General features: G+C 35.1%; 2 protein-coding genes across 2 annotated transcripts; both read left to right on the forward strand.

Moving 5' to 3' along the window:
- Positions 1-3519: 3519 nt before the first annotated feature.
- On the forward strand, positions 3520-8333 carry LOC118036866 (putative pectinesterase 63). Its single transcript, XM_073404973.1, has 8 exons — positions 3520-4008; positions 4248-4435; positions 5198-5216; positions 5796-6040; positions 6233-6384; positions 7795-8015; positions 8085-8217; positions 8314-8333. Exons 1-8 carry the CDS (start codon positions 3520-3522, stop codon positions 8331-8333), a joined length of 1467 nt encoding a protein of 488 aa, XP_073261074.1.
- A 1241-nt stretch (positions 8334-9574) lies between these two features.
- LOC118036870 (polyadenylate-binding protein 2) lies at positions 9575-13297 on the forward strand. Its single transcript, XM_035042704.2, has 6 exons — positions 9575-9887; positions 9993-10095; positions 10467-10537; positions 11139-11330; positions 11550-11674; positions 12843-13297. The coding sequence occupies exons 1-6, from the start codon at positions 9738-9740 to the stop codon at positions 12886-12888; spliced, it is 687 nt and encodes a 228-aa protein (XP_034898595.1). The 5' UTR covers positions 9575-9737; the 3' UTR covers positions 12889-13297.
- The last annotated feature ends 664 nt before the right edge of the window (positions 13298-13961 follow it).

Consider the following 13961-nt stretch of genomic DNA (forward strand, 5'->3'; position numbering starts at 1 on the left):
CGGCTTGTCTGGAAAGCCAATAACACAGGAAGATACTCGGTTAAATCTCTATGTGGGCTTTTATCTCCTAGTTCTCCATTGAACACTGTCTTCTCCTTTAAGGGGATTTGGAGAGGTCTCGTCCCACCTAAAGTAGAGGTTTTTTGCTGGATGGCCATCATCAACAAAAATCAACACCCGCAGCATGTTAGTTAAAAGAGGCATACTGGATATCTCAGCTGCAATCTGTCCGATCTGCTTGGCTGAGGAAGAAATGGTCGACCACCTTTTTTATTCATTGCTACAAGCACTGGCTCATTTGGTCTAAAATCATCAATTGGTGGGGCTTAGCTTGGTGTTGTCCAAGGAACTTGGCAAATCTCTTCTCTCAGTGGGACTCTTTGGTTTATGGCAAATTTCAGAAAAAAGTATGGGTGATGTTGTTCTTTTCTGCGACATGGTCTATGTGGCTTCTTCGCAATGATGTAATATTTAAGCAGAAGATCCCAGATTATGATACTTTGTTCTTCCTTATTGTTACTCGGCTTTGCTTATGGTTAAAGGCTATTGAACCGGATTTTCCCTACTCCTCCTCAGATTTGCTTCGATCTGCTGAAGGTCTGGTTCGGTGGACTAATTCTCAAAAGTTGAGGATTGGTATTATGTGGTCTCCCCCTATGACGAATAGATTCAAATGGAATGTTGATGGATCCTCTATCGGAAAACCTGGCCCCTCCGGAATAGGTGGTGTTTTGCGGAATCATCATGGAATACTTTTAGGTATTTTTTCTATGCCGATTGGGATCTTAGACTCTAATGTAGCTGAGCTGAGAGCAGTAGTCAAAGCTATCGAATTGTCAGCCTCTAACTGCTTCTTACATCATAAACATATTATTATCGAATCTGATTCTGCCAATGTCATTAGCTGGATGAATAATTTTTATAATAGGCCTTGGATTCATCATAAACTCTTCTCTTCAGCTCAGAGGCTAGCTTCATGTTTTGATTCAATCACCTACTCTCATTCTTACCGGGAAAGCAATCACATGGCAGATCATCTCGCTAAACAAGGAGTGCACAGAATATCTGATTTTGTGGCTTGGCTATGACCCTCATAGATAATTTATCGGTACTTTGTTTAATCCAATGCAGATTATGTTGATTGGGGCATTCTTTTGGCTCCTATGCAGGAACCAGTTGGTGGAAGGTTTTTTTTTGAGTTTGTAGGGTTTATGTTAAATAGGTTTGCTAGCTATTTCAGCAAACTTTTTTTCTGTGTAATGATTGCATTGCACAATTTTGCATTACTTAATAATAACAGCTTCTTTCAAAAAAAAATTCAAAATCAACCCATATTATTAAGGTCAAGGATTAGTTTCCTGTTCTAAAAAGGCAAGAAGAAACCTTATTAATAATTAAAAAAAAAACACGGCTCTTTCATGATCAGGTCGAACAAGAATACTATTCAATTATTTGAATTGTGGTATGAAAGGAAAGAGAAGTCTACTGGAGAGAACGACTTATCTGCTGTTATAGATGATTGAAAGAGATTCAAGCGGTCAGAGGTCAACGAGACATGCATCAACATTCAAGGGGGAAATGATATGAATATGGTGCTTGCTTTTTTCATTTATTTAAGGTTAATGTTTTTGTCATGTTATAAATATTTTCTATTATATATTTTTTCTCATGGAATCGTTGGATTAGAATTCTGCTCCAAGGCCGAGTGGGAGATTGAAAGAAGATCAGGCCGTTGCTTTGAGAGAAGCGGTGGGGACGACCGGACAAGGCTGCTTTCAACAATTGCAGACTGATTGGATTTCAAGACACCTTATGTGATGACAAGGACGGCATTTTTTCAAGAACTGTTACATTGAAGGCACTGTTGATTTCATTTTCGGAAGTGGGAATTGAGTCCCTGTGTTTTGTAACCTCCAAAATTAACTCTTAAAAGCATTTAAATTCTTGAACATTTGAAGCTGGCCTGAAATTTATTAATGCAGGGAACGAAGAAAAAGGTGCTAGCAGACCAAGGATTAGCCGCGATAACTGCGCAAGCAAGACACAAGGAAGATGATACTGGATTTTGTTTTGTGCATTGCAAGGTAAACGGAACCGGGAAAGACCTCCGGTGGTGTTTGCTTACACAGAGATGAGTAGCGGGGTCGATCCTGCTGGATGGTCCGATAATCTCCACCCTGAACGAGACCGGTAATGGATTGATCTTGATTTCTGTTATATCAGTTTGATTTCATATTTACTTACGGTTTTTTTTTTTTTAATATCTCTCGTCAATTCATTTTTCAAAAAATATTCATCATTTGAAAATAGATACTGTGTTTTAATAAATTTTAATGGTTAAATTTTTTTGTAATCTGAATTGGGAAACTCTTTTGCCTAGGATTAGATTGTTCTTAATCCAAGTATTAATCGATCTCACTAATTTTTTATGGATTAAGTAAATCCATGTGAGGTCATACATGGTAGGTAATTGGTAAGAAAAACTAGCAACTATGTATGGAAAATATGGTTAATAAGGAGCCGCCGCCGCCGCCGCCGTGCATGGCTTTCCATGCCTTATTTGGCAATTGCATTCAAGTCCAAGCCACTCTAAAAGTTTCCAATCTAAGAAGGAAATAATTATATCTAAGAATTAAATCTGTGAGTTTTTTTGACTTGGATATTGATGAAATATTCAAATTCGAAAGGACATGAAAAAGCTTGGACTAAATTAGCACTATTCATTTTAAAAATGGCTTCGGATTTCACATTTATGAACCTGCTCCATGAAATAGTTTTTCGAGGAATGTTAAATAATTAACTTTAGTGAGTGGTGAACTCTCCCTTACAAAACTCTAACCCTAGTGATTATATATAAACAAATTATACAAGATGCCCGATCATCTCCTTTAATTAGGTGATTTAAGTAAATTTTTTGATTTACTGGAGCCTTGATTTCTTCTTTTCATTTATAGTGATTATTTCCTTAATATTATGTTACTCAATAAACAGAAAAAACATTATCTTTTTCCCTATTCTAAAAGAATTTCAATATTTCAATAACCTATATTTTTAATTATTATAAATCACAATTCATTATGGAGCATGTATGATCTTGAGTTAAGTAGACAATTAGAAATAAAAGAGAAAAATGTAATAAGCAACCAAAATCTTAAGGTTGTAAGAGAAAGAGCATACGATCGATGTTAAAATTTAGTATTATAATGATTTTGCAACAAGAAAATGTTGTACGGAAAAGAATATTATTCTAAATTTGGTGCTAGATGATGAACAGACGTATAAAAATTGAATATTAATTCTTTTTTTATATATAGAGAGACACATAAAAGTTTAGAAAAAAATGTAGTTCCTTCCTAGTTTTTGGCCAAAGGAGAAAATTAATGGCTATCTTTGGCTATGTTAAAAAAAGAAAGAAAGAAAAAGGAAAGAAGAAGGAGAAGATGCTATTCTATCGTCTTGCTTCATATATATATATATCAAGAAAATATTTCACCAGAAAAAAGAAAGAAAAAAAGAAAGATGGGTTCCATTGCAGCTATCCAGTACTGTGCCATTACAGCAATTCTTCTTGTGTCCACCATCGTTAGTTCCGATGATAAGAGTCCGATACCTGCCGATCCATCGAGCCTAAACACATGGTTTCAAGACAATGTCAAGCCCCTGGCAGACCGTAAGGGCACCATAGACCCTGACCTCGAAGCGGCGGAGGCCAAACCAAGAACCATCAAGGTTCGACAAGATGGAAGTGGAGAGTTCAAGACCTTGAAGGCTGCCATTAACAGTATTCCAACAGGGAACAGAGAACGAGTGATTGTGGATATCGGACCCGGAGAGTACATTGAAAAACTCAAAATCGAACGCGGCAAACCTTTTGTTACATTCTTCGGATCGCCTGGTAACAACCCGACCTTGTCATTTGATGGCACGGCAAAAGAATACGGAACTGTTTACAGTGCTACCTTGGAAGCTGAGGCTGATTACTTTGTGGCTGCTAATGTCATTTTCAAGGTGCGTGCATGTTTCATAAAATATTATAAATTTCCATTTCTTTTCACTTCTTCACATAGCCCTGCTGAAGCTTGAATGTTGACGAAGAAGGGAGCTTGAGGCCATCTTGATCATCATAGATGAGGCAAATTCGATCCCTCGTCTTGAAATTACAACGTATTTTCGCATCTCACAGATTCTTTTTCTTTTTTGAGGTTATTTTATGTTGCCTTTTCTTTTCTGTGGAATTGTTGGGACAGAATTCTGCGTCGAGGCCAAATGGGGAATTGAAAGGAGAACAAGCAGTTGCTCTGAGGATTGCTGGGGACAAGTCTGCTTTCTATAACTGCAGATTCATTGGATTTCAAGACACATTGTGTGATGACAAGGGACGGCATCTCTTCAAGAATTGTTATATTGAAGGCACCGTTGATTACATTTTTTGGAAGTGGAAAGTCCTTGTATTTGGTAACCTTCAAAATTAACTCTCCTAATTATATTCTATTTAAAAATTGATTGTGTTACGCTAATAGTTATTAAACCAAGACTAGGAGACCCCGGGGGTCTTTGTTTGATTTTAAATAATCTAAAGAGTTCATCCGGTTAAATTTAAATGATTTAATGAGCAACCAATGATCTGATCAACATTTTTTTTTTATTAAAAAAGGCACGGTTTTTTATTTTTTTATTTCAAAATAAATTTGTCAAAACAATCTTTTTTCATGAAAAAACCAATAAAACTGATCAACTCGTCGATCCACATAATGACGAGCTCAACCCGTTGATCCAGGCCCTAGTTTTTGTTTGGGTTCATTTTTGAACTGCCTAGAGACTAGATATAAATTAAGTTGGCTTGGTTGGTTAGCTTGTAAATTGTTCAACATTTATTTATTTTATTTTTATTTAAAAAAAACATCATTTAAATTTTTTAAAAAAACTTGTCAAGAACAATATAATTTCTTTCAAAAAAAAAAAAAGTAAATATACCCTGTCAACTCAACAATCCATGGACTCACCCTCATATCTCGTATCCCGGGTCATGGACCACTGTTGTATGGATAGCAATTGATGCTCATACATGTGGTGTAATATATTGAATATCCAATTAAATGCAGGGAACAGAGTTACATGTGATTGGTGATGAAAATGGGAATTTCATCACTGCCCATGGATCGTGTTTACTCTGTGTTTTAAGATACATTTTTGGAAGTGGAAAGTCCTTGTATTTGGTAACCCTTCAAAAATTAACTCTCCTAGTTAAATTTTATTTAAAAATTAATTGTTATTAAACCAAGAGGGTTTACCGGTTAAATTAGAGTGACTTGATGAGTCAACCAATGACCCGATCAACATTTTTTTATTCAAAAAAGGCATTGTTTTTATTTTTTTTCTCAAAATAAAATTATCAAGACGATATTTTTTTTAATGAAAAAAACCAATAAAATTAGTCATCTCGTCGATCCATGTATAGATGAGCTCAACCTACTGACGCAAGCCCTAGTTTTGTTTGGGTTACTTTGGAATTGTCTAGAGACTTAACCGGGTTAAGTTTGAGTGACTCGATTAGTCAACTTATGAGCTAGTTAATGTTTTTATAATTTTTGTTAAAAGAAACATCGTTTAATGTTTTAAAAAACTTGTTAGAAACAATAGAGTTTCTTTAAAAAAAACTATATAGACCATGTCAACTCGTTGATCCACGGACTAACCCTTTTAGCCCGTGTTCCGGGTCATGGACTGCTATGATATGGATAGCAATTGATGTTCATACATGTGGTGTAATTTATTGAATATCCAATTAAATGCAGGGAACAGAGTTACATGTGATTGGTGATAAAAATGGGAATTTCATCACTGCCCATGCAAGAAACAGCGAGGCAGAAGATACTGGATTTTCGTTCGTGCATTGTAAAGTTGATGGCACTGGCGCCAAGGGGGCGTATTTGGGACGAGCATGGCAGGCAAGGCCACGAGTGGTCTTCTCATACACTTCCATGAGCAGTGTTGTTAATCCTGAGGGATGGTCCAATAATTTCCACCCTGAACGAGACCAGTATGTATATTTAATCCATCTTTTATTTATAATAATCTTAAGATCGTGTTTACTCTGTGTTTTAAGATACGAAAAAGATAATCATGTTTGGTTAATTATTTAGATGAAATCAAGTTTATATTTTTTGAGAGTGGAATCATTAAATTTTAGGGTTTGAATGTTTTATTAATATATGCGAGGCATTGCTTCCAGGACTGCTTTATTTGCAGAATACAGGTGCGAGGGGGAAGGAGCTAACCCCGCAGGCCGTGCTAAATCGAGCAAGCAGCTAACACCTGATCAAGCAGCTCCCTTCATTTCTCTTGGCTTCATTGAAGGTTCCAAATGGCTGCTTCATCCTCCAAGTTAATTCTGGATATAAATAAAAAATCATTATCCTTAGGCATATAGAAATAGAGATAGAGCAGTAAAATCCATCTTGTGGAGAAATAAATCAATATGCAAAGAAACCAAATGAAGGAAATTGGATTCTCTCGTGTTCATGTTCTTACAAATACCATATATATATATTAATCGACAAGAAGGAAGGCCAGGATTGAAGACTAAATCGACTACAACAGCAACGTTGAGGTGGCTAACATGATCGGCGCCTGAGCAGACATGAAAAATTGGAAGGTTGAGCCTCCCAAATGGAAGACTTGAATCTGTAACCTTTTAATTTGATGAGAGGCGAGATATCGAATGTGTTACTTTGCTGGCAATTCGACCAAGTCTTTAATGGTTAGAGCCACAATTTTCTTAGTACTATAAAAAAAACTTGTTATCATAATTTTTTCTGCTTCGAATCAGTCCATGTCCTTAATTGTTTAGAAAATTCAACAAACCGATTAAACAACACGCCTTGTTCCTTAAGAACATAAATATATGCTCCTTTTAGACCAAAATTTTATCAAGAAAACAAAGCAAACAAAGACATGCATATATATAAAACAACCTACCTAACCGTGAGAGGTGGATTTATATATGTATTTGTAGTCTCTTTCAGGGCCATAATCTTAAAGGGTTCTAATTACCATTACCTGCAATACTTGTTCCTTCACCAAAGAATCCATCTTGCTAACATATCTTTGGATGCACTCAGAATTTAAGAGCTCATTATAGCACTTCTAACAAGCTTATGTGGAGATCCATGAAGATCAAAGGTGCTGTTCTTTCCTAGTATGGCCAATGCAGAAGTTGCTAGCTTGGCAGCAATCCCATTATTGCGGCCGCTAAATATGAACCTATTGTTGTGCATGCTGGACCGAAAGCAAACACAAGTAAAAAACCCAAATAAACAAATTTATGTGGTTCCCCAAAACTAGGTACGTTCACGGAGGCAATAAATTGTATATTATTGGAGAAATAATACAAATACTCAACTTAATCCGATACAAATACTCAACTCAACATAATATAATTCCACAAAATCCAGTGTTTCACTCTTACACTTAATGTTTTTCTCAAATCTTCTCTTTAGCACTCTTGAAGTTGCACTTATACTCACCATACTTTCACTCTATTCTTTCTCTTTACTTGCACTTGCTATCTTTTTATTTCCATTTATAAAAAATATGAAAGCATTGATAATAACCAACAAAAAAACATACTCCTAACTATTACAATAAATATAGTAAATAAAAGTGATGGTGGTTGAAATTATTATCAATAAAATCTGGACAAATCTTCACACCCATGACCACACCCATGACTAGCTTCACTGCCACGTTTTCACCCATGAGTGATGTCTTGGATACTGGTCCATACTTTGATAGTACGCTCTTCAATCCATTTACCAATGTTGTTGTGCTTGTGGGCTCGAAAGAAGCTTATTGACTCTCCAGTGAAAGGAAGTCCTATTTTCCATGGAGGAAGCTTCTTCCTCTGTGTTAGTGAGAATCTAAAGGTCCATATCACCGCCACAAGGGTTGTCAGGGTGGCAAAACTAGTAACAGTTGCAGAAAAGAGCTTATCTAGGCCAAATACTGCTTCCATGGTGATTATTAGTGTGAAAAAATTGATGGTATTAGTGAATCATTCATTAAAAGCTTATTTATACACGCAGAGGAGCAAAAGCAATACAAAATTAAGGCAGGATTTGATGACTGCAGAACAGAAAGCCCATGTCTTGTCTGTTTCAGCTTCCAGTGAAGACATATACGGGAATCCTGTGAGAGGATTAACTGGCCATGCTGAAAGTTGAAAGGTATTCCTCAGTGCTCGTAGATTTGTATGCAATGCTCAAATTCCGTTTTTTGTCTTGGTTTTAGTGATTACCTTCTTTGTTTTTGCAGATTGGAGCTTCTTGACATAGTTTGACCTCGCCAAAAAAAGACAAGAAAACAGTAAATGCATTCAAAACCAAAGAAATTACATTGGTATTAAAAAAAAATGTTTTGGTAATAAGAGATTAAAGAATAATGAGCTCGAAAGTAAATATAATTATGAGAGAGAGGGGGGCCTTTGATGCTATGTTTACATTTAATATTTTAATTGTAAGAGTAAACTGTAGAATTGAAAGCAATTTTTCTCATTTATAGAACTGAATGCAATTTGATGGACTCTTAAATGTATTATATAATTTTTAAATTCTTTTGGTTTACTACTCCAGGGATAGAGCTTTCAGTTGCACAATTAATTAATTTTAATAAATCTTTTTTATTTTTTTCTAACTAAAATAATTGTAGTTTATACTTAATTCTTGGTGAGCCAAAATAGCTTACGGTTAACACTTGTAAAAAAAATTTCTAGCGAAGATGGAGACTCTCCAAAGCTTAATACAATAATATTTTAAAAAAAATACTCTAAATACACACACACACAATAAAGAATGAACATTGCAAAATTTTTTTTCTGAAGATCTTAGGTGTATTTATAATCCATGAGTCTTGTTTTTTCATAAAAAAAAGGTTTGAAGTGTAATATTACCCTAATAATATTTAATGAAATGTAAGTATTCCTTACATCTATACTAATGTTTGATAAAAATACGGTGGGTCCTTGAAGAATTTTTTATACACCTAAAAAATGTATAGGAAAATTAGAGTTTAAGATGTCAAATATAACTAAGCATACGAGGCTATGCCATTTTTATTATGTAATTTATCTATCAAAATATGTCTAGATAAAAAAATTTGTTGAGAAGAAAAAAAAATCTCTTTACTATTGAGGTTATAGCTGTTAGATTTATCTTAGTACAGATTGGAAAAAAAATATAAATTAGTAAGTCAACATCAAGGTTTAAGTATTTTTTTCCAACTTATTAACTCAATTAAATTTGTGTCGTGTTTGGTCAATTAAGTAAAATTACTAAAAATCTGATTAGATTAAATAAATTTTATTATATTAATATTTGTATTCAGTTCAATTAAAAACCCACTTACCTAGATGGAGCGGGTTGTCCTGGTTGATTAACGGTGAGATTGAGTTAAACATCTATTGTTCGGGTTTGCAATCTAAACGGGCCCAATTCAGCTGTACTATTATTGGGTTTTCATAAAGCCCAAAAAAGCCCTTCTTAAATTCAAAAACAATTACAAATTAACCTGTCTCTCTCAATTAGAGAAATCGATCACGCTATCATATCAATCACTCACATGAAAACATACACGAACACCAACCTCTCAAATCCCTTATTTTTTTCCCAAATTGAAACCCTAAAAAAACCCTAATAAATTAATTCCACGAGAGAAAATAAAGCCTGATAAAATAACTAATAATGGATCACCTTCACGATCACGAAGAGGATGAGCACGAGCACGAGCACGAGGTCTACGGAGGAGAAATCCCCGATGAAGGAGAGATGGATGCCGATGTTGACATGTCGTCTAGAGCTGAAGAAGATGAATACCAGGACCCTAACTCCAAGGTCTGTTTGATATGAACAATTATCGCTCTCTGTCTATGAAATACTTCTTTTTTTTCTTCTTGAAATGTTTAGAATTTTTTTATTTAATTTTGGTATTTTTTATAGGATTTAGAGGATATGAAGAAAAGATTGAAAGAGATCGAAGAAGAAGCCGGTGCACTACGCGAAATGCAGGCTAAGGTTGAGAAGGAGATGGGAGCTGTTCAAGGTATGTGTTGATTTTTTTGAAGTGATTTGATTGAATTGTAGTTGAGATAATTAAGTTGATGAAGATTTATGGTAAATTTTGGGTTGCTGAATCCAAAATTAATTTATTTGGATTTTTTGTTTCTTTTTGTTGATCTTTTGGATCTGCTTTTTGCAATGTGTTTGTGATTTTTTCGTTGGGTGTTGGGAATTGATTTGTTAGCTTGATTAGGAGACTCGTTAATGTGGCTTGATGGTGTTTTATGTGGATAATTATGTTTACTTTAATTTGTAATTTTAGGGAAAAATAATATTTTGTATTCTGTTTTCAAATGTTAGTTTTATTGTTACAAAACTCACATGCTCTTTTGTTTCCTTTGGATATGTGTGAAGATTCTCCTGGTGCTTCTGCTACTCAAGCTGAAAAGGAGGAGGTGGATTCCCGATCCATTTATGTTGGTAATGTGAGGGTTTGCTATCCTTTTCTCTCTTTATTTGTCACATTTATTTGCATTACATGACTGTGTGCATATATGATATATCCTATTGTTTTCCTGTATGTCTGTCAATCTGTCTGTTGGTGGTTGTATATTTTGTGATGTCAAATTTGTGTCTTTTTCTTTACTTTCTTATGATGATAAATAGATGGTGATTAACTGTATTTCAGAGGGAAGCATTTGAATGATGATTTGATGTATTAGAAGTATTGATGGGGGATATAATTCAGGGTGCAAAACTTGGTTACTTGATGCAGTGCAATATACCAGTTTAGTTGCCCTGTGAGTTGTGCGTCATGATTTCTTTTCTGGAAAATCTTTCTCTCATTAATGAACCTGTGGTTTTGCTTCATTCTTTATAATGTTAGGCAAGTGTTATAGATCCTGGTTCATGAATTCAAGTTCTTATTCATTGCAATTGATTTCCTTTGTCTGTTACTTATTGATATGTTTTTATTTCTTTGGAGTGGAAAGTTGCACTGTTTTGTGTATTCCATGTTTCAACAAGCAACTCTCTTAAGAAGCTTGTCTGGCAGAGAATAACATTTACTTGTGTGCTTAACACCAGGTGGATTATTCTTGTACCCCTGAAGAAGTGCAGCAGCATTTTCAGTCCTGTGGAACTGTGAATAGAGTGACTATTTTGACCGACAAGTTTGGTCAACCAAAGGGATTTGCTTATGTTGAGTTTGTAGAGGTTGATGCTATTCAGAATGCTCTCTTATTAAATGAATCAGAACTTCACGGCCGCCAGTTAAAGGTTTTTTTTTTTTCTTTAGATGTTTTACTTTTGTATTAAATTTTTTCCATCCTTACTCCTAGATTGATAAATTTCTTCCTAAAGAATGAATATAAAGACCTCCGATTTGGAGGATTCCTACTTCAACGATTCACCTGGAGGGCTTTTTGCCCCTTGTTATAATCAATAATTACTAACAAGTTCCTAATAAGATTGTAATTGTTTATGATTCTTTCTCAGGTCTCTGCGAAGCGAACCAATGTTCCTGGAATGAAGCAATTTCGAGGAAGGCGCCCAAGCCCTTATGGGTTCAGGTCCCGGAGGCCATTCATGGCAGCTCCCTTCTATCCTGCATACGGTTATGGGTAAGCAACTGAAATATTTTTGTGTGTTGATAAATGAAATTTTATGTCTCCACTGTTTTTCTATCGGATATTCTTTTGATATTCAAACTATTTGATATGCATACTTTATCTAGAAACATTTCACTTTACCTTTTATTCTCTTAATAGATTATTTGATATTTTTCTAGCAGTCCATAAGATCTAAAACAGCATTATGAGAATGAAGATGCAATGAATCCAATAAAAGGGAGGAGGTTTCAAACAGATTCCATTACTTCATGCCCTCTCTACCAACTTATATGTTGCTCAGTCTACCTCTTCATTCTGTCATATTCCTTGCAGGGATATTAATGTTTTTTTTAGTTTTTTAAGCAGCAGATATTACTGTTGATGGTTAGGATGTTATGAACTGAATTGTTAGACCTGTGATGTAGTTCATTAATATGTTGGGGTTTAGTGTAATGAATTCTATCCCTCACCTTAAGTGGATACTAAATCATTTGTCTTTTGATTGGAAGATTAGCAAAATTTATTAGTTCACTGTGGTATATGTACCCTAGTTCTCTTTCACGAGTATATGTATCCTGGTTCTCTTTCTCTGCATGCATTTGAGATAACTGTGACTGCACAAGTGTGACCTCTTTACAAGCATTGGGAGAATGAGAAGCTTAGTTGCTAGGTTGATGACTATGGCTGTTCACAAGTTAATTGGGTGTCCTTTCCACATATGATTGGATTAGGTAGAATTCTACAGTTCCACTTCGACATGGTTATAATGTGCCAATATTAAAAGTGGGGAAGGCCATCTGTCTAATACTCTTTGAAAGCGGCTATCTCTACCACAATGAAAATTTATTTCTTTGTAGAGGGAGATCAAGTTGAGGATTGAGTGGAACTTAGCTGGCTGGAATAGTTTGTTATTGAGGCTTGGCTGTTGTTGGTTTCATTTAGAGGGAGATCAAGTTAGGGAAAACCTGTGCCATTCAAACCATGTCTTGCTTTTTGATGGATAGGAATTCTGGAGTTTTTCTTTTTACCAGTGTGTATCGTACAATTTCCACCAAAGTGTTTGTGATTTCATTTTGGTGCATTTTATGGTATAGATTACTTTCTGTGGCATGTAACTCATTTGTTTGTTTGTTTGTTTGTTTTTTGGGAAGTATTAACCTTAATATAATCTCATGTGCAGAAGGGTTCCGAGGTTCAGGAGACCTATGCGATACAGGCCATACTAGTGAACATGTATTCTGTTAGTAGTGATAAAAGTGGTCTGAAGACAGTTGGCTGATGCTTTGTGATGACCATATCAATATTGTGATAGTTTAAGGGGCGAAAAGACTAGTGTATCGTTATTTGCATGGCAAAGGCTGGAAAGATTTTTCGCAATCAATAGCTTGCAAGAGTGCTGGATTCATGTTCACCAAATCTTGCATTTACCTGCTTTGGATGGACAAAGGGTGCCAAACATGCAAAATGTTTTGGAAATGATTTTCATGTACTTGTGACTTCATCTAGCAATTTGAGTTCTTAAGTGAGGTTCAGTCAAAACTCTGGAGGATTCATAGCTGACCTTCATGCTTCTATAGCTTATAACTCAAGTGGTTTGTTCTTCAGTTTATAGATGACGCGTTCGTTCCCTTATTATCACATTGATTATCAGATTAAGTCTTGCATTATGGTTGATTGATGTTCGGCCTTTATTCATAGAGAAACGCAACACCCGAAACTGTGTAACTTGGGGGAAGTTGGAGCTATTTCTGCAGTTGCGCTAATGTGACTCTATATATGGGAAATTGCCATGTAGTTTATCAGGCTGTGATGAATTTTTTCCTGAGTCTGCCTAACCGAGTTATCTTTTTTTTTATCCAGAGACCAGAGTTAGTATGTCATCTTGCCGAGCTTCCGTCAATTGAATAAGCTGCATGGGCATTAATCTATCAAATATATTTTCATTAATTCAAAGTGAAGATAGAAAATTCAGGTGCAAGAATTGCTGACCACTTATTGTGAACAACGAAGTTCTCCAGCAAGTCATTTCTTCTTCTTTTTTCTAAAAAAAAAAAAACCAGTTTGGAGGGTCGGTCATTCTCTTTTCGCACATCCATCACAAAGCAAATGGTCAGTGGGAAATCCAAAGTTAAAGATCAAGTGGTGATCTGCACTGTGCAGCGATGGTGATCAAGTGGAGTTACGGTTAAATTGTAGTTTTGTAATTTTTTTGATTTGTTTTTGTTTTAAATTAAATTTTCATGTTTTTGATTTACTTTTATGTGCAGTTTAAAAATAATTTTTTAAAAAATAAAAAATA

The sequence above is a fragment of the Populus alba genome, chromosome 15 (genome assembly GCF_005239225.2).
Source record: "Populus alba chromosome 15, ASM523922v2, whole genome shotgun sequence".
NCBI classification, from domain to species: Eukaryota; Viridiplantae; Streptophyta; class Magnoliopsida; order Malpighiales; family Salicaceae; genus Populus; species Populus alba.